Consider the following 26,902-nt stretch of genomic DNA (forward strand, 5'->3'; position numbering starts at 1 on the left):
GTCTGTTCAGCCTACTCAGACAGACTAGTCCTATCTGCAATAATAAAACTTGAATGCTAAACAACACCAAACCACAGTGAGGCCAGCTCTTTTAGTTAACTGAATGTTCTGGGAGCATTAGAAAGGATACAAAAAGGAAATAAATAGAGTTCGGGGAACACTTAGAAAAATAGTGCACTTAAGAGAAAAGTACTCAAAGAACACTGGAACAGAATTGAATAGTGTTTGGGGAACATTCAGAGAATGATAAGTTAGAAAAAAAAGGATTGAGTCAAGTAGGAAGAAAGAAAATGGGTTGTAGGAACAGCAAGAACCATTATAAGGGTGGTGCTGAATTGACAGGTCCAGTAAAGTATATGTTTGATCATTATGGATAGGAAAGTACTGAGAAAGTGAAGAAATGGGTTCATATGACATATGGCCTCCTCAAATTTCCTCCAAGCGGCAGTTTTGATAGACCTCATTAAGTCATGTAAGAGAACATGTTCATGAAACCAAACATTCCTGTGGGAAGATGAGGCATGGTGTGGGCAATTACAATCTCACGTGGCCTCATTAAAAGATGACCCGTGAGACAAAAAACAAAAGCGAACTTTCCAGAAACAAAACGCTGAAGAGGAACAACAGGCAGGTTTTGAGGTGGTTCTCAGAAGAATCCAAGCTCACTCAGTGCCAACTAGCTTTCGCCCTATAGCTTACAGTACCAAAGTGGACTCATGACATGTTACAACTGAACACCAGTCAAAATAAATAATGGTTCTGCTTACAGAGAAAATGTTCCCTATGCAGGTTATGCCATATATGATGACTTTTCTGTTGTTGAAAGTGCCTCCCTACCTGCCATGTGCTCGGCCCAGGTAGCTGAACTCTATGCCCTGATTCATGCCTGCTGCTTGGCTGAAGGTAAGACAGCAACCATTTATACTCACTCAAGGTTGTGTGCATGATTTCGGCATACTATGGGCCCAGATATTGATAAATACATGGGGATAGATGGGGATTTGGTGGGAAAATGAAAAGTATTACTGATAGAACATAATTCTCTCATATCAATTCTCTGGACATTTTTACAACTTCACTGACTTCACTTAATATTAATAAGAAAAGAAAAACAATTAGACACCAATGTACTGAAATGTTGTGGTTTTCAATAAATCAAACAAATATCTAATTAACATGTAATGTGGTTCATAGCATTTACCATTAAACCCACCAGAAATCATTAAATCTACACAATGCAGAAACCAGACACCACAGCAAAACAATGCAGTGTGTTTGTAGGACATTTACCTTTTAAGACCATTAGAGACCATGACTGTGAAGCCACTGAAACTGGTGTAACCTAATGTTTTTTTTGTTCTCTCAGAACTGATCCAGATCTTTTTTTTTAAGGGAATAAGCCACACAAAGTTCATTGTAAACCAATAGAAATATTCAACCCATGATGCTAAAAACCCTAAACCCAATTTCAACCATTCCTAATTTCAACCATAACACTTAAATTGTACTGCGGCTGAAGCTACTGGCAACCTACATGGTGGGCCAGTATAGTAGAAACAGCGGCACCTAGTGGTCAGAAACAGGTACTAAGATGAACAACTTCAATGACTCTTTCAGTTGGACAAGGGAAAATAACATTCAACATATTCACTGAGAATATATTAAATATGATGAAGAAGCAAGACTCCAAGGCCCAGCTTCATACTACTTGTCAAACATAGAAATTATGTCACTGGAGTGGGATTGGCTTGAGTTTTGGGGGGTCTGTGGGTGGATTTTGACCATTTATGTAGATTCCTCATGTCTTGAGCATTATTAGGAAGGAGTTTGGTATGAGCTGGATGTTGGGTACTATATATACAGAATATTATATGAATATTACAAGATTTTGGGTGCAGTCAATTTGTTTAATTTCACTTGTATCAAATGTTTATGTTTCTCCAAAATAATGTTGCAGGTCTGGTCAGGTCTTTTCTGTGTGATCTGACATGGCACGACCCTCCAGGCAGTATGAAACATAGATGCAGCTTTTTGCTTAGTGGTACATTCTAACTCCTTTGCCTTTAGCAATGGGATTGTGGTAGTCAGCATCACTGTCGGCTGCCAAGAAAACAAAGAAGAAGCAAGTAAATAACTGCTGGCTGGCTCCAGATCCAGTCCAGTAGTTCTCCTCTGCAGGTGAACAGGCAAATGGGGAGAGAACAGAGATGGATAAATAAAAGTTATTTTAGAGAGAGCCAGAGAGAAATATCTGTGTTTTTATGTGTGGTCTGAAGTAACAGACAAGTAAGTAGTCAATAACGTTAAGACAGCAGAGTGAGGTAGCATATCATATCATGACTAACAGACATACAGACAAATTGATCTTGCATATGTCACAATATCGTCTCAAATTGCTCCGATACGACTGTTATTCCTAACTTCCCATGACACTGGGACGCAGCATGGTATTCTGCAGTGGGCGGGGCTTAATGTTCGACCAATTGTAGCAGCCATATCTATCTGTTTACGGAAGAAGGCTGAACTACATCACTGACCACACACTATTCCCGCTGTTGGGGTAATTAAGCCCTTATATCCGAGTTGAACAAAGTGATTCATAGTTCCACCTTTAGAAAAATGCATTCAGTGTGTAAAATAATATGGAATTTCCAAAGTACCATCAACTGTGATTAGCTAGCGAGGTAGCGAAGTCTATCGTTAACCGTAGCCGGGGCAGTTAGCTTGTTGGCTAGCTCTGATTTTCTCCTGGTCAAACTCGTTAGCGACTGAAGTTGTGTCATTTTTGCTATGGGTTATGCGATAGGTGGTGTAATTCTTAATTAGTACAATTAACAGTCAGTAAGTAAGTAAGTCACTGACATAAAAAAGGATGCATTGAGTCCCAAACTGCCTCCTTTAGCATGCATACTAACATCACTTTACATTATATTACGTATCTTACCGAACCTTGGATTTTACAGGCAGGACGGGGAAATCATTAGTTCTAGCCCCGCTGGGACTGACAGTCAGTCCCAACGGGGCTACATTAGATCTAGCATTAATGAGAGGAAGATCACAGCAATAATGCCATTATTAATGATGGCAGTGTATGCTTGTTTGATACTTTACAGTGACTCCATGGCTCCATCATCAGCCTGTTTCTTCACTCCACCATCTCTCCCTGTCGTTACAGGTGGGTCGGGCACAGAGGATGGACTTCACAGAGTGCTACAGGGACACCGTGTCCAGTGTTGCTGCTGCAGCTCGTTCAGGCTGCAGAGAGCGAGTCAGGAAGCTGATCCACAGAGGCTGCAGTGTGGACAGCAGAGACAACCGTGGCTGGAACGCCCTACATGAGGCGGCAGCCGCTGGCAGCAAGGAGTGTGTGCGAGAAATCTTGTCTGCTGCCGGTAAGCAACGGTCCAAAACAACACAGGGTTATAGTTCTGTTTGATTTCTGTTGGTCAAAGATTACTTGGCTGAAAAGATTCCCCTCATTATTGTCCATCAAATATCTCATTGCTCATCTCACGATAAACCACAGCCCGCTCCCACAGTGACATTTATCGTTGCTCGTTTCCAAGATGGCTCTCAATTAAAGTCGATTAAGTTTCATCCGTTTTCCTGCTTTCCCAAATATCCATCACACCTCAACACAACCTTTGCTCTCCCTTTCCCCTATCTGTCTGTAAGCAGCAGGCTCGTCCCGTGGCTGCCGTGCCTATGTGGACTCTCTGACACACGAGGGGGAGTCTGCGTGTTACCTGGCAGCGCAGCGGGGACACCTGGCAGTGATCCGACTCCTCCTGAAAGCACACGCCAACATCAACCAGCCGACCAATGACCTCTCCTGTCCTCTCTATGCAGGTATAGATAATAATAACACCCATTATCCTAATAGGCACAATAACAACAACTAGTACTAGTAAAACACACTTGTTCTTTTACTTCCTAAGGGTCACAGTGACATTGTGCACATATTGGTTACTGTGTGCCACCTGGAGGCGCTTGACGACCACAAGATCACCCCTCTCTTTGTAGCTGCACAGTATGGGCAGCAGGACTGCCTGAAAATCCTTGTTGATGCTGGTAAACAGCTGCTTTTCCATATACCTTTGTGTGTGTATGTTTATAGCTTTAGTATGACTATGTGTCTTTCTGTTGATTACTGTAGTAGTAGGACTCACAAATAAACAAATAACCTAAAAGAAAATATATAATGAATTGTGTTTGATTTGGTTTCTATTGCAGGTGCCAGTGTGAACGCCCAGGCAGCTGACTTGGCCACACCACTGATGATCGCCTCTCAGGAGGGCCATGAGGGTTGTGTGGATGTTCTGCTGGACCACGGGGCAAACCCTAACCTGGCCTGTAGCCGTGACTGGCCACAGCTCCCCATTCATGCCGCTGCTGAGTTCGGCCATAGCGGGTACTGATCCATAAGTCATCTGTCAATGACTTACTATAGGCTGCAACTAGAACTTTGTTTATCCAAATCTCCCAGACCGACGTGTCATGAGATAAGCGTATCGTCCCATCCCTACTTGTTAGGAAGAGCTCTATACAGATGTACTTGTCATTTATTTAACCATGCAATTCTGTCTGTCCAGTATCCTCAAGAGGCTGACAGCTGTTACGGATCGTGTGTGTGACCGCGGCGACGGCATGGTGAGTCCGCTCTATGCGGCTGTGAGGACACAGAGCAAGAGCGTCGAGCTGCTCTTGAGGGAAGGTTACAGCCCCGACGCCCAGGACTGCACACACATCCTGGGCCTGCGTTCACCGCTCTCCTTCGCCTTGTGTCTTACATCTGATGAAGCATACAGGTTGGTAAACAAACCCCTGTAACCGTCCCACACGCTCCAAGCACATACGCAAACAATAACCCCTAACTCTTTTTTATTAAAATCTCTTTCAGTGAATCAGTGAGGTTGCTGGTAGCCGCAGGAGCAAGTTTGAGCGAGGAGGATTGGACGTATGCCTTGGCCACTGACAAAACAGATCTGCTCCAGCTCATACTTCAGCACAGGTGGATCCCACGACCCGAGAATTCGAGCAGGACCCTTTCCGTGCCAAGTCCGTTGAGGAGCACTGCGTTGAAGCTGCAGGAACTGAGGGAGCTGGTGTGCGTGGCGCTCAGTCAGGTGCATTTCGCCGCCTGCTGGCTGCCCCTGCTTCTGAAGGCAGGACTTGAACCTTCTTTGCTGCTGCAGCCCAACGTGTGAGTCTCTCTCTCTCTCTCTCGCTGTCTCACTTTTTGATGAATTATCAGTTGTACATAATTGATCAGTGTTTTCTCTTTGCTCCTGCCAAAATGCTTTTTAGGGTGGAGGCGGCAGACAGTGGGGTGTTGAATTACCTGCTGGGGTTTGTAAACTGGTCGATTCTGTCTCCCCCCCTAAAACATATTCTGGACCGAAGACTGGAGGAGAAGACCTGGGCACTGTGTCCAAATTTTGGTACGGTGATGAAACATACGGTGCAGATTGATAAGGTCTACTTCTATTAATCTGTAGTAAATTCTGAATGCTGACTGTTTTCACCCTCTCTCTTTCTCTTTCTCCCTCTCTTCCTCCCTTTAGAATGTGTTCCCTGTCTTTCCCACCTCTGCAGACTGCAGGTGAGGGCGGTATTGGGATCGGATGTACTGATGAGGACCGATGTAGTCCAGCAGCTTCCTGTGCCTTCCCCACTACATGGCTACCTCCAATTCGCCGATATCCAACAAGCTTCCTACACACACTCGCCGCCACCACCGGTGTCAGATCGAATAGAAGGATACCGCAGCACACACAAACACAGACATGTTCTATAAACACACACCTAAGAGATGCCCTTATTGTTGTATTCCTGCACCGGTTATTCTTCAAATACTGCTTCTCACATTTGAGATAATAATGTAAAATAATAATGTAAAATGTTCATGCTATATGCATTCACCTTTTTCATTAAACCTGTTTTATTTATGATCATACAATTTGAGTTGGATCCAGTTCAAGTTTGTGTTTGTTATATTTGTTGTAGAATAATACTGCTCTGTTATTGATAATTGGACAATAAAAGACCGTTGGTTACTTTCTGATTGGTGCAAAGCGTTGTCATTTACATGTAAGCCAGATCTGATTGGTCAGCGTCACATTTTCTGGGACCTGCATTTGACAGGCGGAAGTAGAGACGAGAAAAATAAGGACCTCGGGTCTGGTTTACTGACACCAAATAACAGCTCAAAGCTGAAATGCAAGGCCGTTAAATCAGAAAAATCGCGGAAAGACATGCCTTAATGTATTTCATACGTGAGTATGTTAAATGTTTACTTCTCTCTCAAAGCATAATGTGAATTGTTGTAAGGATATCGGCTGTGTTGGCTGTAGCTTGCTAGCTTGTGTCGTTGCGTACAGTCAGTGTTGCCAAAGCGCCCTAGCTCACAAGAAGCCAGCGTCAAATTCCTGTCGGTCAACGTTGACATACAGGTTCACGTTTCTAGCTACCATATCTTCTTAATTAGTGTGTGAAGGCGTCGAATGGCCACGCGCCTCGAATTAACACAATTAGATTGATAGCATACAGAAATGTTAGCCTTGCCAACACCGCACACATCAGGTTAGTTGGTTCGCTAACATTAGCTAGCGGCACTCGATATTCAGGATACATGGTGACTTAACAGGTTGATTTTGCTTGCGATACACCTTATTAAAGCCACTGTGGTAGTGCAGCTGTCTCCTCAGATAACTTGCCTAGCTGCAGTAGGCACAGCATCAGTATGCTGCACTGAAACAGCTGATGGCACACTGGTAAGATGGGTAAAGCCATATACCACCTCTTTATTAGTCTTAAAGTAAAGCTAACATTACATCCAGTGATGTAGTGAACTGTACATCCACGTTATACCACGTTGACCCACCTTTTTATTTGTGGAATAGGCTTCATTCACCTTTTAAGGCTGACATTAATATTTATTTAGTAAATTCATAGTATACATCATAGTAAGTAGAATCCAGCTGGTGGAAGTTATGTAATGATAGGGTCTTTGCATGGAAAAAGAATAAATTAATGCTTTTCTGAAAATGTAATGGATTTTTGGTTTTATTGGTGGTTGTTCACCTGATGATGATCACTGACTGGAGTTCATAGGTTACCTACCTTTTGGTTTACCACTGCATCCCTGGTTACATTTCTGTGTGTAGGAAAAGATATCTTATCTTCTTAAATTATGCCAGTGTATTCATTATTTTATTAGGCATATCGTTGCAGCCACTTACATTGATATTTTGTAATGTCCAGGGAGGAAGTTGTTAATTTCTTTGGCATTTCTTTGACTTGCAGCTGAGCCCAACATTAGGGAGACGACTTCTCGTCCGTACGTCATTCAGATGAGGCATGCTGGAAGTATGCAGCCCTTATATAGAAGAGACGCTGGAGTCTGGCACCAAACAAGAAGTCTTCTCTACAAGAACCTACTCATCAAATGGAGGACCAAACAACAGAGTCTACAGGTGCTTGGTTTTCAGCAGATTGATTTGAATATGTTTCTATGCAAGCTATTTCTACTGTGCTCAGACTTATCTAACTCAAGTCTACCATCCTGCTGTTGCATTTGTCAATTGCCCTTGTGGCCCACACTTTATCTTGCAACCAAGACAATAACCAGAATATCTAATGTAGTTTGTAGGCTTGAAATATGCAGCAGCAGGCCACATTGTACAAAGTAAGTGAAAAGGAGCTAGGCAAAGTCTGGATAATGGCTTATGCAGTTGTAAAATTCACAGCTTAATGAAGGCAAACTATTAATAATTTCTCTGAGAGCGCTGTCTCTGTGGTTATTCCAGGGATTCTGCTAAGTGAGCCTTTTAACTTTGTCATGTTATCACGACCATGTGACACAGGTCTGTGGACCTGTGGCCGCTGCAGTGGGGCAAAAAAACAAACAAACCAAATCGGAACCCTTTCTCCTTGGTAGAGCACGCCCCAACTTGTACACTTTTGATTTTGGAATTGAATAAATGATACCGCTTTTGCCTCTTCCCTCTCTCTCTTTTCCCCTTTTCGTCTTTGTAAGACCATGCATTTTTCATTTGGATTTAAGTTGCACTAATGCATTTTTAATGTCTCTCTCTGTTTCATCTTTTCTTCCTGGGGGTAGCATTTGGGGGCCTCCTGGAATTAAACTGCTGTTAAGGAAGCGGCAGCACAGAATAGCGAATAATAGCTTGTTTTCCTACCTACCAGAGATTCCAATGTTTGTCATTGGCTGTCTTAGCCTGGCACAACCCTCTCAGTGGTTATTAAATAGAAATCATATTAATCGTGTTACGCAATGTTTTGTGGCTTGCGCAACTCGGAGCCTTGCCGGTTTGACAGTAAAGCAATTGATTTGTGTCGGAGGACAAACAAAGTGTTTACCAAATGAGTTTTTAGTTCTGTTGTGTACATGACTAATCCCTGGTGACCCAAATCTCTGGAGGCCTAGATCGTTGCTTTCTAGTGTTAGTCCCTTAGGATGCTTTTTGTACACAGTGTGATTATACCTGATCCGCTTTAGGCAGTGGAACTGAGTCAGCCACAAGCTCTAAAACATCTCTTGATCTATAGCCATTTGAAAGACGTGCAGACTGTGAGTTCAGGTCTTGACGTGCCAGTGCCTCCCAATTTAGCATTTCAATTTCCTCTGTGTCACTCAAGGTGAAGCTGTACCATCATGTTTATGGAGAGGGAGAGAGGGAGAGCAGGTTTTGTCGTTTGTCATGTGGCTTGATGGGGAGGTGGAGGTGGAGCCCTTGAACACAGGCAATATAAGAAGTTTGTTGTTGGGAAATAAAATGCAGGCATCATAGTTTGCAGCATATTCTCCTCTAATGCAGAGCACCTCAGCAGTGGTTCTTAAATAAATCCTGCTTCATTGGCTGCTTCCCAAGAGCCTATGCTAAAGCTCCGCCATGCACTTCACCTGAGTAGACTTAGTTTGTTTTAGTTACACTGTGATAAAAGATAGAAGACATTTTTTTTGTGAACTATAACATTTCTAGCCTAGAATAGAACTTTTGAACACTAGAACACTATGGCAAACTTTGTGTATGGTCTCCTGTATCCTCATATGAGCTGTGTGTTGTGTTTGTGTGTCTGTGCAGGAGTTGATCCTCCCTCTGCTTCTGCTGGGCCTCCTGATCCTCATCAGCACCCTGAACCCTCACGTTTATTACGGAGGCATCAGCACCATGGAGCTGGATCGCGACTACTACCACTTCCTCAAGGGCCTGGGCTACACACCCATCACCAACATCACCAACCACATTATGGAGGAGGTGGCCCAGGAGATGCGTGAGTGCCTGTGACCCCATGTCCAGAACCCACCAACGATTATCACCCTTAAGACACCCCTCTGTCATCCTTGACTAGCGTTGATCTGCAGCAGTTAGACTGGTGTTAAAGAAAAGTAGCTGTCACTGCTCACTGTCTGACTCAAGCCTATCAAATCTAATCTGTACATGCGTGTCAAAGGACAGAAAACCATTTGTTATTTACCTGCTCGCACAAAGGTTGGACTTTGTTGATGCTGCCGGAGGTGGAAATCAGAAGGTCGAGCGGCTGGTTTATGTCGCTTTTATCCTCCTCCTTATGCTTTCAGACATGCAGGATCGTCTGGAGATGTTTTCCAGCGAGGAGGACCTGGAGAACGCCAGTCTGTATGAGCCCTCAGGCTACGTTGGTGTGGTGTTCATGGACAGCTCTGCCACTTCCTACAGACTGCGCTTCCCATACAATCAACTGCCCCTACCTAGTGATTACACAGAATCTATTGGTAAACAGTGCTCCTCGTGTATTTATTTTATACTGTATAGTTGTGGCTGATACATTAATACTTCTAAGATTAAATTGATAGATTTTAGATGGCATGCACAGAGATTTACACAAATGTCAGCAAGATTATCACTTGAGTAATGAAGTTTAAAGTGTTTGTTATTTGTATCAGGCAGTAGGGCTGGGCGATATATCAATATTATATCGATATCGTGATATGAGACTAGATATCGTCTTAGATTTTGGATATCGTAATATCGTGATATGGCATAAGTGTTGTCTTTTCCTGGTTTTAAAGGCTGCATTACAATACAGTGATGTAATTTTCTGAACTTACCAGACTGTTCTAAAACAGGGAAGGAAACCCTGTCTTTGCATTTTATTTTGATCACAGTCTTGTTTTAATGAAAGTGCTTGTGACATCTCACATGTGGCTTTGACTTACAACTGAACATTTAGCCTACTTTGTAGAAAATAACGAGATATATATCGTGTATCGCCATTCAGCCTAAAAATACCGAGATATGATTTTTGGTCCATATCGCCCAGCCCTATCAGGCAGTGGGAAGTTGAACAGACGATATGGTTGTTGTCATTGTGGTTGTCCTCCCCCAGCCAACTGCTTTGCCAGCTCAGTGAACTGCAGAGCAGCCAATTACTGGTTTTCTGGCTTCATCCGCCTCCAGTCTCTTATCGATGCAGCCATCATCCAGGTGAGACGGGCCAAAGATCAGCAAAAAGCTCTCCAGGGGGAACCCACTCCATCCTACAGAGGGGTTGATGCACTACATCTATTGTTCAGGATCAGTTAGTTACACAAGAAGGAAAATGTGTATGATGTTGATTTAAATATAAACATTTTTCTACCAGCAAAAGCATGTGAAATGAATTGGATAATTTCCAGGTCTTGAAAAGGTTTAGGAATTGCATGAAAGTATTGACCCAATATGCAGTGTTTTGAGATGTTAAGGTCAGGGCAAAGTATGGAATTTTAAATGTGTATGAACTCTGAATTTTTTTAATTATCAAGGGCAAATTAAAGGAAGGACATAATTTGTTTAGCTTTGAGTAGGATGTGATACCCGCAGCTTCAGCATCTCCATCTCCTGTGCGCAGATGCAGACTAAGCGTTCGGTGTGGAGCGAGATGGACCCGAAGGTGGTGATGATGGGCCAGCCGGGCTCTGTGGAGGTGCAGAAGTTCCCTCACGCCCTCATTTCCATCTACCTGGTGCTCGCCTTCACGCCCTTCGTCACCTTCCTCATCGTCAACGTGGCGGCCGAGAAGGAGCACCGCCTCAAAGACACCATGAGCATGATGGGGCTCTACGATACCGCCTTCTGGTGAGGAAGAGAGATTCAGCCGCTGTAGTTTCAGACACTTGCTTGTGTTTTGTTTAGATGAGAAGAATGTGTAAGAACCTGCTGTGTGTGTGTGTTTGTGTACACGCCTACATTTGTGTGTTCCACAACAGGTTGTCATGGGGCCTCCTCTACGCTGCTCTGGTGACCACCATGTCCATCCTGATGTCCATCATTGCCACATACACTGCCCTCTTCCCCAACAGTGACTTCTTTGTCGTCTTCTTCCTCATCTTCCTCTATGGAATCTCCTCTGTGAGTAGATCCATGATAGATTGAAAGTAATCATCTATTGACATTTTTCATTTTCACAATTTTCATTCTAAGAGAAGGCATAGGCATTTTGCACAGAAATTAAGAATTTTAAGATCCAGGTGACTTGGGAATGCGAGTTTTCTGGTAATCACCATGCAAACAACAACAAATATTAGCCGTCACAAACATTAAATGACTAGTCATAGGACAACATGGGAATTCGTGGAAGATGTTTTTTCCGAACATCCGTACAATATATTAATATGACTTTCTCCTTGCTTTTACCCTAGCCTCAGGCTATAGGGTCAAATGAAAAAAAAATGCAATATATCCTTTAATAACATCCCTAAGCCAGTAAGCCTTAAAGCTAGTAGAGGGCATGCTGCAACTTTCTCACCAAGAGGCTCTAACTGCAGCATTATCCACAGTTTGATATGTCAAAGTTCTTGTAATACAACAGCATGCATGGCAGGGATTAGACCTCAGATTGGCTTCCTAATTTCAGTTCCCCCCGGGAGGTTAATCTCTAAGCCTCTCAGTCTCTCGGGGCTGACTGTCACTTACTGACGGGTCATAGGAAACCTGACTCTTTCCCGTCCTCCTTTCACCTCTCTTCCCCTTCCATCTCTCCTTCCACAGATCTTCTTCTCCTTCATGCTGACTCCGTTGTTCAAGAAGCCTAAGTTTGCCAGCACGGTGGGCTCCATGCTGACGGTGGTGTTTGGCTGCCTGTCGCTGTTCACTGTGCTGATGAAGGACTTCCCACAGCCGCTGGTCTGGCTGCTCTGCCTGCTCTCCCCCAGCGCTTTCTCCATCGGCATCGCACAGGTAACACACAGGCAATGAAATACCTAATAGGTAATACTAAAGTTATTACTGTTGTTCCGCTACACTGGCTACACAATGGTCCGTATCACACCCCCACCCTGCTCGCTATTGTTTTTTGTTTTTTTTGTTTTGTCTATTGTTTTGATTGAGAAGCACTTGTTGTTTGTGCTACACAAATAAACTTATTAAAGTATTAAATACTAGACTATGTAACAAAGTATGTTGATAGGATTTGGTCATGTTGTTCATGTTGCTTCTATTTTTGTTAAAAATATTCTCACCCACTGATTATACACTTTTCAGTACATCATATTTGATATGATAAATGGCTTTGAGGCAACAACTTATTGACTTTGACCCTTGCTGCTTGTGACTGTTATAGTCCTATTCCTATTTATTTTCTCCATGAATATTCAATGAATATTCTCTTATAAGTGACTTAGTTTACCTCATGCATGTACCTTAAGCTCTCCGGCTGTGGTCTTTCTGACTGCTGTGTGTGTGTGTGTGTGTGTGTGTGTGTGGGTTATTAGGTGGTTTACCTTGAGGCCCAGGGAGACGGCGCTGTGTTTTCCACCCTGGCCAATGGCCCTCATCCTCTCTATGTCCCTCTGCTCATGCTGGTTTTGGACTGTATCCTTTACTTGCTGCTGGCCGTCTACCTGGACCAGGTCCTGCCAGGTAAGAGCATACACACACACACACACACACTCTCATGAAATAAATAAATAGGTCACTGTCTCGATTAAAAATAAGCAATGTGCTGATTGGTCAAGTGATGTTTGTCTTTGCAATGAGATCCATGTTGCTCACTGTACTACATTACAATGACAATGTTGGACCAAAGGAAAATGGCGTCGCTAAACTCGATCATCGTAAAATCAGCATATTTATGCACGCACTCACACACCTTGCAGTATTATATAGTATAAAATAATGGGAAATAAACAGTACGGTTGGGATTTGCTTAATGTGAAGTATGTATACATATATAATGAACTCAGTCCATTTAATCCTTGTTGGAAAGCTGTTATATGCACGCACTCGTCTCTCATGTCCTCTGCTCTCCTCTCCTCTTACTCCTCCGACTCCCCGGCTTGATTTCTCTGAAGTGCTTCCTTGGCATAGTTTGTCTGAAAAAAGGCTGTTCAAACTTTAATGGCCAGTAGCTGTCTATATCCATGTTTTTAACGCATATATTGCACGGAAATGTAAAAAATGAATCGCATTGTTCTGAAGTGCACGGCAGCATGTAAATGTTGGCCAATTTGCAAACATATTTGCTTTTTTTTTTTTAAGTTAATATGGAAGGGGTAAAACAACAAAATGGTGATCATGTTTATATAATATAATTGTGATTGCCTCTCATATATTCAATTATCACAGCAGCACATTTTTTTTTCTTCATATTCTCATATTTTCTCATGTTATATTTCATACATCTTGATATTTTAACAATTTTAATTTTTCATTCTGCATATTTAATATTTGTTCATATCATATTTTTCATTCAGGTTTTTTTGTCTCAGTATGTTCTACTACTTTTATTCTGCACATGCTGTAATGTATATATTGTCATACTTTTCATTTGTTTATTTCTACTTAATTTATTCTAGTGTTTATAATTGTCAGTTGCATTCCATGTAATTCCACCCTTTGCTCAATTCTTATTTATATTCTTTGCTGCATCGTATTGTTTTCTGCCACAACAACCCAATTTTTCTGCAGGGATCATTAAAGTTTCATCTAATCTTATTTTACTTGAATATATTCTAACACAGTGTTCTTTATCCCTTATTTGTTTTGTCCCATATTCAGGTGAGTTTGGTATGAGGCGCTCCCTGTTGTACTTCCTGAAGCCATCTTACTGGTCCAAACGCAGGAAGCGCTACGTGGAGGTGAGCTCGGTGTACGAGACAGAGGTGAACGGCACTCCTGGAGGGGATGAGTCTGTCGAGCCCGTCTCGCCCGAGTTCAGAGGGAAAGAGGCCATCCGGTAAAAGTCCAAACTCACATACAAATCTATCAGTCTGATTAAAATCTTTATTATGCATTGAGTAATCGTAATCAACGGTATTAAGTGCTTCTTGGAAGTGCAGCTTGTTGCAGTGCTGAGTAGGTTACTGGACAGTTTAACCACACATTTAGAGACTGAACCCTCTGATACTGGTGCATGAAGAGAGAAATGCAGGCTTTTAGAGTTTCCAGAGGAAATCAATGTCTAGCTCATCTAGAAGGGCAGCTTGTTCCTGCTCCTGGTCCAGTGCCAGCGCCCCACTGCTCCATTAGCCCTGGCCCAGGAAGGCCTGTGGGGCCGGCCTGTAACCAGAGAGCCACTGTTCACACTGATCCTGCCAGTGTGTTTACACTTCTCTCCTTTCTTTTTTTTTTTTTTCTTTTTTCTTTTTTTTCCTGTTTCTTTGCCCCCTCGCTCCACCTCCGGCAGCATCAATAACATCCGTAAGGTGTACAAAGAGAAGGACAACGTGGTGGAGGCTCTGAGAGGTGAGGCTGAGCACTTTCACTTGACTGGTTTACTTCAGGTCAAGTGTTTCTCAAATAGCGGATGATGTGATATGACAACAAATCAATGAGTTCTCGCAGTATAAATCAATGGGTCTCAAGTTATTCAGTGTTCATTCTGTTTATGTGCAGTTCCTGATTGTTCCCAGTGCTTCCCATTCTTTATGACGCCATCCCTCTGCTTCTCCTGTACCTCCCGCTCCCCAGGCTTGACCTTTGACATCTATGAGGGCCAGATCACAGCTCTGCTGGGCCACAGCGGGGCCGGCAAGTCCACCCTCATGAACATCCTGTGCGGCATCTGCCCGCCCACCGACGGCTCGGCCACCATCTACGGATCCCCCGTGGCAGAGATCGCTGACGGGGCGGAGATGAAGCAGCTGGTGGGCATTTGCCCTCAGTTCAACATCATCTTTGATGTGCTCACTGTGGAGGAGCACCTGAGGATATTTGCCGCCATCAAAGGGATACTGCCCGCGGACATCGATGCTGAGGTAAGTAGATGAGAGCGCTCGTCTAATCACTGATTGAACAGTCTGTGTCTTATTAGTAAATGCTGTGATCTCTGTTTGAAGTCCACTTGGTAAGATTAGTCAGGTAGATTTTTTGGCTGATGTGTCTTGCGTGATAAATAGAAATATGCTAATTACAAGTTGATCACACAGGAACGTCTCAACAAAGCAGTGAATACAACTGGGAAAGTGGGAATTTTCTATGATACCCAAGTTGCCAGGATGTGACAGGGAAAATGTCAGAGATGCAGTGTGAGATGGGCTAGAAGGACAGGTGACAGATGTAATGCTGATGGTCCATGGTGCATTTTTTCTGCCTTATAGGTTTCCAAAGTGCTGAAGGATCTGGACTTAGAGAAGATCATGACCGCTCAGGCCAAGAATTTGAGTGGAGGCCAGAAGAGGAAGCTTTCTGTGGGCATCGCCATTCTAGGAGATCCCAAGGTATCTGGAGCTTCCCACTGATCACTTGGACAAGTCTTCCTAGTGTTACTCATTAGCCTTCACTTTCATTCGTGTGTGTGTATGTGCATCTCAAGTCTCAGACTGGAAACAGCTGTGCTAACAGTACTACGAGGCTAACTATTGGTCGATGCCACGCTGACCAGTTTGTGTTGTGTGTTTGTGTCAGATCCTCCTCCTGGACGAGCCCACAGCAGGGATGGACCCCTGCTCCAGACACCAGGTCTGGTCGCTGCTGAAGAACCGCAGAGCCGGCAGAGTCACCGTCCTCAGCACTCACTACATGGATGAAGCCGACATACTGGCCGGTATGTACTTTTCTTGTTTTACACACACACACACACACACACACACACACACGCACACAAACACACACACACACACACACACACACACACACACAAATGGCATTAATTTTTTGTCCTGGGGCGATGGCTGTGGACATCAAGAGATAAATATGGTTGCAGTAATTGTAGGTTGCTCTGGATAAGAGAGTCTGCTAAATGTTGAAAAATTGTGATTGTTACATTTTTGTCTCCAGATCGCAAAGCTGTGATCTCTCAAGGCCAGCTGAAGTGTGTCGGCTCTTCCCTGTATCTCAAGATCAAGTGTGGTGTGGGATACCATCTCAGGCAAGTAGCTGATACCTCAGAGCACATCTGGAAATCAAATGTGTTGCAATACAGAGTAAAGAAATCACCTCTAGTTTGTTATTACAAATTTCAAGAATGGAAGATTGCTAAATGGTTATACGTTTCAGTGCCCTGACCAGTCTTTGAATATTTTAAACTTAATTAACTTGTTGCTGAACCTTTTTATAGATACTGATCTATTCTGTGTTTTCTCATGTCGTTATGTCAACTGCGATTTATTGTGGATGCATGATTTTTCGTAATGCTGTGAAGTTGTACCCCAGCCGAATCAATATACCTTTTTAGATAACTTATTTTACATCCATATATTATTTCTCCCTCACAGAATGTCTGTCAGTGAGGGATGCGAGGCAGAAAAGATCACAACATTGGTCAAGCAGCATGTTACCAAGGCGAAGCTGTCAAGGCAACAAGAGGCGGAGCTGACATTCACTCTACCTTTTGAAAGCATGGACACCTTTCCAGGTCAGATCACACTATCTAGATCAGCAATATAAATAATAGTTCCCTGTCTTTATTAGCTATATTGATATACACTGAAACCAGACCTGGGCCAAATGCTTTATTTAGTTGGTTTTAGCCTAGTTGGGTGCCAGTTGGTGGGATTCCCTATACAGGACAATACATTGAATGACAACTAGTTTAGAGAAAGTCCATTTTGCCTACTTTTCTCTTACTGACAACCTTCTTGACATTATTTGAATTGTCCTGATGCGGCTAACCCAACCCATCTGGTACTCATAGCAGGTTAAGACATGCTAAACAAATATTTGCGACTACTTTTTGACCTTTGAGTTCTGATTGTAACTCCAGTGGCCAGCACCATCTCAGGCATGTAGTTGATATTTTGTCTTTTGCAGGGTTGTTCTCGGAGCTCGACTGTCGACCCGATCTGGGAATTGTCAACTACGGGGTCTCCATGACAACGTTGGAGGATGTTTTCCTCCGTTTGGAGGCGGAGGCTGAAGTGGACCAAGCTGGTGAGTGTGCAGGGATCTGGAGAGAATTGCCACAGACACAGAGTTTATTCTCTAAAACGATCCATTTGAGTAAAAGGGCTACCTATGTATGAGCACATCAGTATCTCTCTATGACTGTTTGTTTGTCTGTGTGTGTCCCCAGACTATAGTGTGTTTAACCAGGAGCAGGCGGAGGACGAATTTGACAACTCCTCTCTGGATGACACAGACCAGCGGCTGCTGACTTTCTCGGACAGCAAGCCGGACGCGGTGACGGGCCACGCTCTGTGGAGGCAGCAGTTCAGCACCGTGGCCTGGCTCCACATGCTCAACATGCGCAGAGAGAGGAAGGCCTTCGTCTACACGTGAGAACGCTGGAAAACTTCAATTAATTGATTTGAATAACGTTGTAAAAGTTGTATTACTGTGAAATTCACTTCAAAGCAAATACACTTTGATGACACCACATGATGGAAAAACATACTTCTGGGTTTGTTTCTCTTCTTTCCCAGTCTGGCCTTGTTCCTGGTGTTTGTGGCTGCAGTGCTGGTCCTGTCCCTGGCTACAGGAAACATCCAGATCCACTCCCCAGACAGACAGTTCCTGCCCATCTACCTCCTGGGAAAGAACCAGGCACCCAGGAAGTACGCCACCAGCCTCCTGGTTCAGAACTCCTCAGGTCAGTCCAGTAGAGGTTTTCTAAATGAAAAGAATTTGTTTTGTGAATGGATCTATCTTTTTTTATTGGATAATAAGACACTGCCATAGGGCAAACTCTGATAGCTGATACTTTGCGTCCGGATAATAGCTGCGCATAAAATCCCTCAGACTGAAAATATGAAACCTAGACCTTGTATTAAATGATAGGTTAATAGCAAGTCCACATTTTGTACTTCTGTTTGAAGGTTCTGTTATAATACACCCTCTCGATGAGACTTCAGATCTCTGTTGGGTCAGCACTAAATTGGCATCATTTATGAACTACCAATAAAAGCAGGCACACACACTACGGCTGCTCTTATCTTGATTGCCTTGATTTTTTATAAAGTTTGTTTTTAGAAAAGTGCCACACACATGATGATGATTATTGTGACAGTTGTCCTATGGGTGCAATTCCTACTGACCTCCTCGATTGTGGTCCTCTTTTAATATTCAATCATCTCTACCCTAACTCATCTCTACCCTAACTCCAATCTTAAGTTTGAATTTATTACAGTTTATCATTCTGTTTTTCCTTTTCTCAACAGGCTCTGACATCTCTGACTTTATTCACAACCTGGAGTCTCAGGACATCAAAGTGGAGATGATGAAGCAGACCAGCTACATGGCGGCAGCGCCCCACAGTGCCGCCATCAACGTAACAGGATCCAGCAAGGTCACTTTCCCATTGCACAGATTGAATTCATTTGGTCATACCAGATATTTGATGAGACCGGACACAAAGCATCAGTCGTGGGCTCACATTCCCTCCACCGCCTCCAGCCTATGATTAACGCTGTGGTAATGTTCCAGATGAAGGGCGCTTGCTGTGAGGGCCGCTCTGCTGCTAAGTGCCCTAATGGAGAGCTTTCTGTGAAAGTGGAGTGGCACTTGCCGCGGGGGTCGTTCACCTGCCAACATGTAGAACAGGCACCGACTCCGCTCTCAATGCTTTCTGTGCTGTCTGTTTACAGGGTTTCAGGTATAGCGTTGCATTCAACAGCACCACAGTCCACTCCTTACCCATGGCCATCAACATACTTAGCAACGCTCTTCTAAGAGGGCTGAACGGCACCGGACACATCAGAACCTGGACCAAACCTTTTGACTATGTGAGCATGCAAGAACAGAGTTATAAGCCAGATGTAATTCATGTGTTATTAAAGGAACTTGTTGTTTTCCAGTATTTTTTAAATATATTGATCTAATGCTTCCATTGTGACGATCCCTCAGCAAATCCCAGATGCTACGTCCTATGCCCTGGTCTACATAGAGGCCATTATACTTGGCATGCTGGCAGCTGGAATGCCTGCCTACTTTGCAATGGACCACACTCGAGATAGAGAGGTAACCACTCATTCCCAGTGATTATGATTTTGATGATCATTTTATTTGTCCAGCTAAGAATATGTAGCACTTCACAGTACCTACACACCCCATCCATGTTAGGTGTTTAGGCGCCATACAGGATTTTTACCTAGACTTATTCTCTCCAAGTGTATTTTATATTGACAGGGACAATGAGGATGGTAATGAATAGGAGAATGATTCACATATTCAGTTATTAAAATTCACACGTTTTCTTCGTATTCTCATATTTTTCTCATTTGTTATACTGCATGTATCATGTATTTGTATCATTTAATTTATTTTCATAGTACATGTATTTATATTTTCATATCAGAAATTTGTCATTTATGTTTTCGGCCTTGATATGCTCTGCTGTTATTTTGCACCCCCTCATACATGCTGTAATTGCCTCCACCAAGGAAGTTTTGTTTTCACCCCTATTGGTTAGTTTATTTGTCTATAAGCTGGATATCTCCAAATGTGGTGGACAGATAGGCCTTGGGCCAAGGAACAATTGATTTTGGTGGTGTTCCGGATCTGGGATTTCTGCCATTAGACAATTATCGTTTTTTAGCCATAACTAGAAACAGAGATAGTGACTTGATTCAAAATCCTGAGGGGATGTTTCCAGAGTCAAGAAATCAATCTAACTTAAAGTGTATGTGTTAGGAATGATTTTGGTGTAACAGCAAGTTGGAGAATTTTGGCAGAGGTTTGCAGTCTCTGAGTGCCTTCATATATTTTCAGTTTTGATCCATATTTGTATTTAATACATTCTGTAATTATCAACTGTTATGTTTAAATACCCCCATCTGCTCTTAGATGCTTGATAAGTCAGGATAGTTTCACTCACTCCAGTCATGTGTACTGCTAGCACACTAGCCTATTACTATTTGCTGCTACAATGACCCAGTTTCCCCATGGGGATCATCTTATCAGAGATTCATCTTATCTATCAGGTCTCAGATTTATTAGCCTGTTAAATATGTTGCTCTGCGATGACTCATGTATTTGCCTGTGTTCTCCTCTCCCCTGCAGATCAAGTGTCGCTCTACACTACGTATCTCAGGCATGGTACCATCGGCCTACTGGTGCGGCCAGGCGGCGGTGGACATCCCCTTCTACTACCTCATCCTCTCCTGCATGACCACCATCCTCTTCTCCTTCCACACCGGCAACCTGCTCACCTCCAGCAACCTCACCGCCGTGGTCCGTCCTGCTGTGTTTTATCCAGTGCTTTAACACACACGCAACACAAACACAGACTCACTCTTAAAGCTATATAATATAAAGACTGTGAGGCAGTAGAGATGGGACAAAATCCTTAACTGTGCTCTAAGGAACGTCATAAAAATAATCAAAATATAATGTGTAAAATAATGAAAAATCTTGCTTAACCGTCACCATTGGCTCACATTTCATGACTTTTACATTGACACTCCTCCATCTGCCCTCTCCTAGGTCCTGTGTACCGTTGGCTTTGGCCCCGCCATGATCCTCTTCACCTATGTAGTCTCCTTTGGCTTTGCCCGCGTCCAGAGCAACAGGGATTTCTTCTCTGTCGTCTCCATGATGGTGAGATAGGATGTCTTGTGTATAGCAAAGTGGTAATTGGTATAATATAATAGTTTGTCTGTGTTCCTCTACTTTTAGATTTCAGTCATTATTTGAGCTTAATACCAGCTTCACTTGAAAGTGTTTTACTCCCTGCATGTGTGCCTTGTGCATCAGGTGTGTGTGGTGTCAGCCTCCCTGGTTCAGCTGTCATTTGTGAATGACAACCCTGGCCTGACCAGAAACCTGCACAATGCCTTGTGCTTCTTCAACCCACTCTACCCTCTCATGGGCTGCCTCAACTGCATCACTAAGGTACAAAAAGGGGCAAGCAAGCAATATATCAGTCCCTTACTTATTTATTGCAAACTAAAATGCTTGATCTTCTGTGTTTTGTTTTGTTTTTTATTTTAAAATTAAATGAAAAAAAATCATGAAAACTTGCCAGTTGCTTTGCTGCACTTTCCCTTAATTTATGGTAGAAGTACAAATTATATTGTAAATAGAATGAATTGTTTTATATCTGCTGGTTAAGGAGTGCTTTAATTGGTCTGAACGAGATGGAAATGGAGATTCAGACCAGCGTTAACTCACTGATGCTTTTTTCCATCTGCAGGCTACCTTCCTCCCTTCCCTCTATGAGGAGAACTTCTTGTGGAAGAACCTGCTCATTGCTGTCGTAGCTGTATGTATTTCATTTCAAATAAGTTTCAAATAAAACAGACACAGTCTGAAGACACAGAAAATGGTGATTGTACAAGGATATGTTCAGCCATAACGTGCATCTGTTGTGCTCAGCCATATCTCCAGTGCATCCTGCTGCTTTTCCTGCTTCGCTGGCTAGAGATCCGCTACGGAGGGAGGACCATGAAGAACGACCAGTTCTGCAGGTGAAAACTCAGATTACAGGGCGAAACCTCAGTGCATTTATTTCTTTATCATTGAGGTGTGGCCTATTGCCTACATTCCACATAAACACACAAATTGCAAATGTTTCAAAATGTAAATTTAAACCAGTTTATGTGAATTTTAAACTAAACAGAGGATTCCATCCGATTCCCAGTCATTACAGATCTGGACAAAAATACTGATTTGTTACAAAAAAGCCTTAGCTTAGAAGAACATAATTGGAAACTGACTAAACTTTTTTTTTTTGTTTCATTTTGAAGAACATCCTCTTTATGAATTGATTGAGCGACAGCAAATTGACCCAAACCTTGATGTTTACCTTTAATCTTTAATCTTCAAAGGATCTCATCCAAGGCCAAGCCTAAAGTGGAGAGGAACCCAGAGGAAGGGCTGAACGAGGATGAGGATGTACAGATGGAGAAGGCCAGAGTGAAGGAGGCCCTCACCTGCCAGTGCTGTGAGGAGGTAGGTGCTGGTTGGCTTGCTCTGTGGAAGTGAATTCCTCATGTTTCAACTGAGTCTGTCGGTTTCTGTCAGAAAAAAATAATTATCTAATTTTGTCTCAATGGAATTAACCAATTTATATGGCAGTTATCTGATTTCTCTATAGCCATTATATTATGCTTTCAAAATTAATTTGGGATTTATATATTGACCTAAATATTCTACACTTTAGTTACAATCTTTAATTAAGAGCCTTTGACTCAAAACACTGTCTTAAGTAAAGGTGCACTGGAGCAGTTGTGTGTGCAGGGTCTACTTTTATCCATTGTACATTTTTAGCCTCGCAGCCATCATAAAGTATTGACTGCGCACAAGCTAATTTTGTCCTGTCCATTTAGAAACCAGTGGTGGTGGTGAATAACCTGAGGAAGCAGTACAAGGGCAGGAGAGAAGGTTTTTCTCTCAACAAAAGGAGGAAGGTGGCCACTAAGAACATTTCTTTCTGCGTTCGCAAAGGTATGTTCACTCTGTTTGTCAAATTGACTAATGCTGATCAGATGGCACGGTTACAACACTGTGGTCGGACTTATGGAGAAATTCATAAGGAAACCTGTGACACAAAGGCAATGTTTACACTATGGAGATTTTTGAGATCTGATTGATTTTATGAGATCACATTGTTATATGCCCACAGTTGGCCTGAAATGGCTGTTCTGCATTTCCCGCGGCTGTATTTCTTTTTCTGATCACAATACGAACCTGATCAGTTCTGTATCTGTTTCTGCATCCAACTTTAGCCACGGTCTGCATTTACAGGAAAAACATGACAGAATTCATAAATCTCAACTCTGATGTTTCTCCAGGTGAGGTTCTTGGACTGTTGGGCCCCAATGGAGCAGGGAAGAGCACCATCATGCATATGTTGTCTGGTGACACAGACCCCACCGCTGGCCAGGTACAGACACTGTCTAACCCACCTTCCATCTCTATAATAGAGTAGAGATCATTCTCTCTTACCTTCAAACATCAAACGTAATTGCCTTGTCTGCTTTTCGGTTTGAATGATCTGGGTAACCAAATGTTCAGTGTGTTTGTCACCTGTTGGCTTGATAAAATCAAAGTAGTGGAAATATCAACTTAAAGACTTGGTCAAGGATGACAAAAGTGAATCAGGGGATGGGGATAATCATACTTTTTAGATGATTCTACTTCAAATCTGATATTTGGTGGGGGTTAGTCACAAAAGTAGCTATGTAAGTAGCTATAGTCATGTTACCTTTAAACATGTAGTCTGTGAATTGTGATCATGCTCATGATCAAAAAGAACATTTTTCTCTTAACCCACCTCGGGGAAATAGCGTTGAAATGGCATGAGTAATATCGGTATCAATGCAATGTGATGCAATGCAATGTGATGCAATGAATTATGTGTGTCTGTCAGGTTCTAATGGGGGACTACAGTACAGAGTTTCGTCCAGTGGAGAACCCTCTGGAGCACGTGGGCTACTGTCCACAGGTCAACCCGCTGTGGCCCAGGATCACTCTTCAGGAGCACCTAGAGATCTACGCTGCCATTAAGGGCCTACGAGGGCAGGATGTACCAGGCATCATCAAGCGGTAAGCTCTCAGCCTCAGTGTCGGCATCAGGACTGATTTTTCACCATCAAACCAAATCAATGCTAGTATGAGGCGGTCGGAATGGATGGTCAGCACAGATGATCATGTAGTGTGTTAGGGTGAGGGACTTTAATCTCTTGCCTCCGTATCCTGCCAGGACTATCACAAAATATGTTTGTTTTTTATGACGCAAAAAGGAAAAAAATACAGAATATAGGATGTGGAAAGGAAAATGCTCCACCTCCATGTATGACGCAAGATGAAAATCTATGAATGGCAGTTGTTAAGCGTGTGATGTCTAATCTGTGTGTTCAAGTGTCCCCAGCCTTGTCACCATTCAAGGGGCAGCTTTACAAACACATTTAATGCTCTGAGTTAGAGGTAAACCTCTGAAAAGCTATAGTCAACTGAGGTCATTTTTTGCTATGATGCAGCCATAGTCAAACTCGTCACTTGTCTGTCTTTGTGATTTGTCACTCAATGACTCAATGCCTTTGTTTTTCTCCTCAGTGTGGTGAATGCTCTGGAGCTGAAGGACCATCTGAACAAGCAAGCAAAGACCTTGTCAGCAGGAATCAAGAGGAAAGTAAGAACATAGCCTCCATTTTAACTCTATTCCCTATCTTGGCCTTTTGGAATAAGACTTAATTATGTCTCACTGGAGTTGAGACTCGCATTTTTCACAATCAATAATTCAATGAGATATTATGAATAAAAGATAGATTAAGTTTGTCTTATCTCAGCTAGTTTGCTGAGCACAAACACACATTCAACTCCTCTCTTCCTTGGATTAATACTTCTCTCTTGTTAAGATTTTTGCACACAGCCTTGACTAGACTGTTGTCTCTTTTGTTTACAGTTGTGCTTTGCCCTGAGTATGCTTGGGAATCCTCAGATCGTCTTATTGGATGAGCCCTCAACAGGGATGGATCCCAAGTCTAAACAGCGCATGTGGTGAGACACTCTCTGAGTATATTTGTATATAACAAGAACATTCCTCAAGTGTAGTTGACATTTCTGGATCTTTTTAATGTCCTTTAACCCTTTTTTATACTGCAGAAATTGTGTTTTGTGCTTGCCCCGGCCCTCATTTTCATTTTTGTTTTAGTCCTTTCATCAAGGGGAAAGTTGGCAGTTTGTCTGGAATTACTTCATGTTTAGGGATGTACATTGAATTTTTTTTACATGGCTTTAAGATAATTCAATTAAGTAGGGAAGTTCAGGATAGTTCAGTATATAGGTCAGAGATCATGATAAACCTGATATAGTGAGCACTTTTAATAACAGATACAAATAAAATAATGAAGTTCAGTATAAAAGTCTAATTATGAAAAGGCCTTAGTACAAACATGCCTTGGGGAATAGAGACGGGCTTGACGGAAGCAACACCTTCAGTTTGCCTTCATGACAGAAATGAATGCTCCCTCCACACTCTGTATTACCCTTGGGTTTTTGTTTTAGTTTCAGTTCATGATAATACCCTGGGTCAGAGTGCAGGTTCAGCACCCATGCAGCTGGAGGGGGTTCAGTGTCTTGCTCAACAGGGAGGATTCTTGCTTTCACAGGGATTTTAACTCTGACTTTCCGGTTGCAGAACGATCTTCCCACTCGCTACGCCACCCTGCCACACTTATATTTAAGCAGCTCTTGACCTCGGTATCTTTTCTGTGTGTAGGAGGGCCATCCGTGCTGCTTTCAAGAATCGTCAGCGAGGAGCCATCCTGACCACACACTACATGGAGGAGGCTGAGGCCGTCTGTGACCGTGTGGCTATAATGGTTTCTGGCCAGCTGAGGTTTGTGCTTGCAATGGGACACAGCTGTGCGGTGTGCTTTAATGGGGGCACACAGCATTGCGTTACTGTGTTACTAGAGATTTCTGAAGCAGTGGACACTCTTTAGTTAGTGCTCTTTCTATCTCTCCCCTTCAGATGTATTGGTTCCATCCAGCATCTAAAAGGGAAGTACGGGCGAGGCTACAGCCTGGAGGTGAAGCTCAGAGAGGAGCTGACTGGGCTCCAGCAGGTGGCGCTGCTGCACAAGGAGATCCTCCGGATCTTCCCTCATGCTGCCCGCCAGGAGAGGTGAGGCCCCGCCCAACTGTCTCTGTGTGTGTGTGTGTGTGTGTGTGTGTGTTTGTGTGTACGTGTCTAAAGAGATGCTGTTTGCTGATGCTGTCTTGCAGCTTTGCCACTTTGATGGTTTACAAGATTCCCATGGAGGATGTCAAATCACTGGCCAAGTCGTTCGCTCAGTTAGAGAGTGGTGAGTCACTGCTGATCTCATACACACACACACACACACACACACACACACACACACACTCTAGCCATCTGCTTCACTTTTACTGACGCATTCAATGAATTCTGAATGGATTCTTGCTCTAATGTGTCTTCTTTGTTTCCCTTTACCTTCAGCTAAGCAAACCTTCAACTTTGAAGAGTACAACTTCTCCCAGTCTACCTTAGAGCAGGTACATGGTTGATTGTCTGAGCAGAGTGAAAACACACACATCACAATTTAAATGGGCACTGGACAGAATACAAAACATGGAACTAAACTAGAGTCGGTGCACTGAAAGTTACTTCCAAGGTGTATAAAGGTGGTGTTAGTACAGTTCAGTGTGCAGACTCTAACTACTTTTGTTCCAAGTGGTCATCGTCTACCTTATGTTTTCCATAAGGCTAATATGCTCTTACTACAGCATCAACATTTGTTAATTCTTACACCCTCTGAATTCCCTCATCTTCCTGTCCTCTCTCCTCCTCTCCCTCCCTCTAGGTGTTCATGGAGTTCGCCAAGGAGCAGGAGAACGAGGAGGAGGAGGTGGGCTCCCTCAGCACGACCTTCCAGTGGCAGCGGTTGCGCCAGGACGGCTCCGTTTCAGTCAACCACACGGACAGCATAGTGCACCAGCTTTGAACTCCACCCGAGAACGGTGGAGTGGTGGGGGTGGGGTGGGGGTGGGGGGGCTGATCGGTGCCGACCCGCCGGGCTCTC

At 43.2% G+C, this 26,902-nt stretch overlaps 2 protein-coding genes across 2 annotated transcripts; both read left to right on the forward strand.

Annotated features, from left to right (window-relative positions):
* The first annotated feature begins 811 nt into the window (after nt 1-811).
* On the forward strand, nt 812-6,031 carry asb3 (ankyrin repeat and SOCS box containing 3). The gene is given in 8 exon segments (XM_071531176.1): nt 812-903; nt 3,176-3,392; nt 3,679-4,071; nt 4,234-4,411; nt 4,593-4,808; nt 4,901-5,203; nt 5,308-5,441; nt 5,565-6,031. Coding segments are annotated over 8 exon segments (1,695 nt in total). The 5' UTR covers nt 812-882; the 3' UTR covers nt 5,798-6,031.
* Nucleotides 6,032-6,151: 120 nt separating this feature from the next.
* Nucleotides 6,152-26,827, forward strand: abca5 (ATP-binding cassette, sub-family A (ABC1), member 5). Its single transcript, XM_071531173.1, has 38 exons — nt 6,152-6,275; nt 7,306-7,475; nt 9,108-9,297; nt 9,605-9,778; nt 10,393-10,490; nt 10,894-11,120; nt 11,252-11,393; nt 12,033-12,221; nt 12,755-12,902; nt 14,040-14,217; nt 14,668-14,726; nt 14,952-15,238; nt 15,581-15,700; nt 15,888-16,026; nt 16,260-16,350; nt 16,697-16,836; nt 17,232-17,351; nt 17,494-17,695; nt 17,843-18,009; nt 18,578-18,705; nt 19,004-19,141; nt 19,263-19,376; nt 20,418-20,588; nt 20,841-20,954; nt 21,111-21,248; nt 21,550-21,618; nt 21,732-21,823; nt 22,184-22,307; nt 22,685-22,802; nt 23,150-23,241; nt 23,728-23,903; nt 24,414-24,489; nt 24,763-24,857; nt 25,579-25,698; nt 25,834-25,986; nt 26,088-26,167; nt 26,320-26,375; nt 26,684-26,827. The coding sequence occupies exons 1-38, from the start codon at nt 6,263-6,265 to the stop codon at nt 26,822-26,824; spliced, it is 5,049 nt and encodes a 1,682-aa protein (XP_071387274.1). The 5' UTR covers nt 6,152-6,262; the 3' UTR covers nt 26,825-26,827.
* The last annotated feature ends 75 nt before the right edge of the window (nt 26,828-26,902 follow it).

The sequence above is a fragment of the Centroberyx affinis genome, unplaced genomic scaffold, assembly GCF_046629955.1.
Source record: "Centroberyx affinis isolate AG114_WGS23_722 - 3 ecotype Tasmania unplaced genomic scaffold, CSIRO-AGI_Caff_v1 ptg002048l_1, whole genome shotgun sequence".
Classification (NCBI taxonomy): Eukaryota; Metazoa; Chordata; class Actinopteri; order Beryciformes; family Berycidae; genus Centroberyx; species Centroberyx affinis.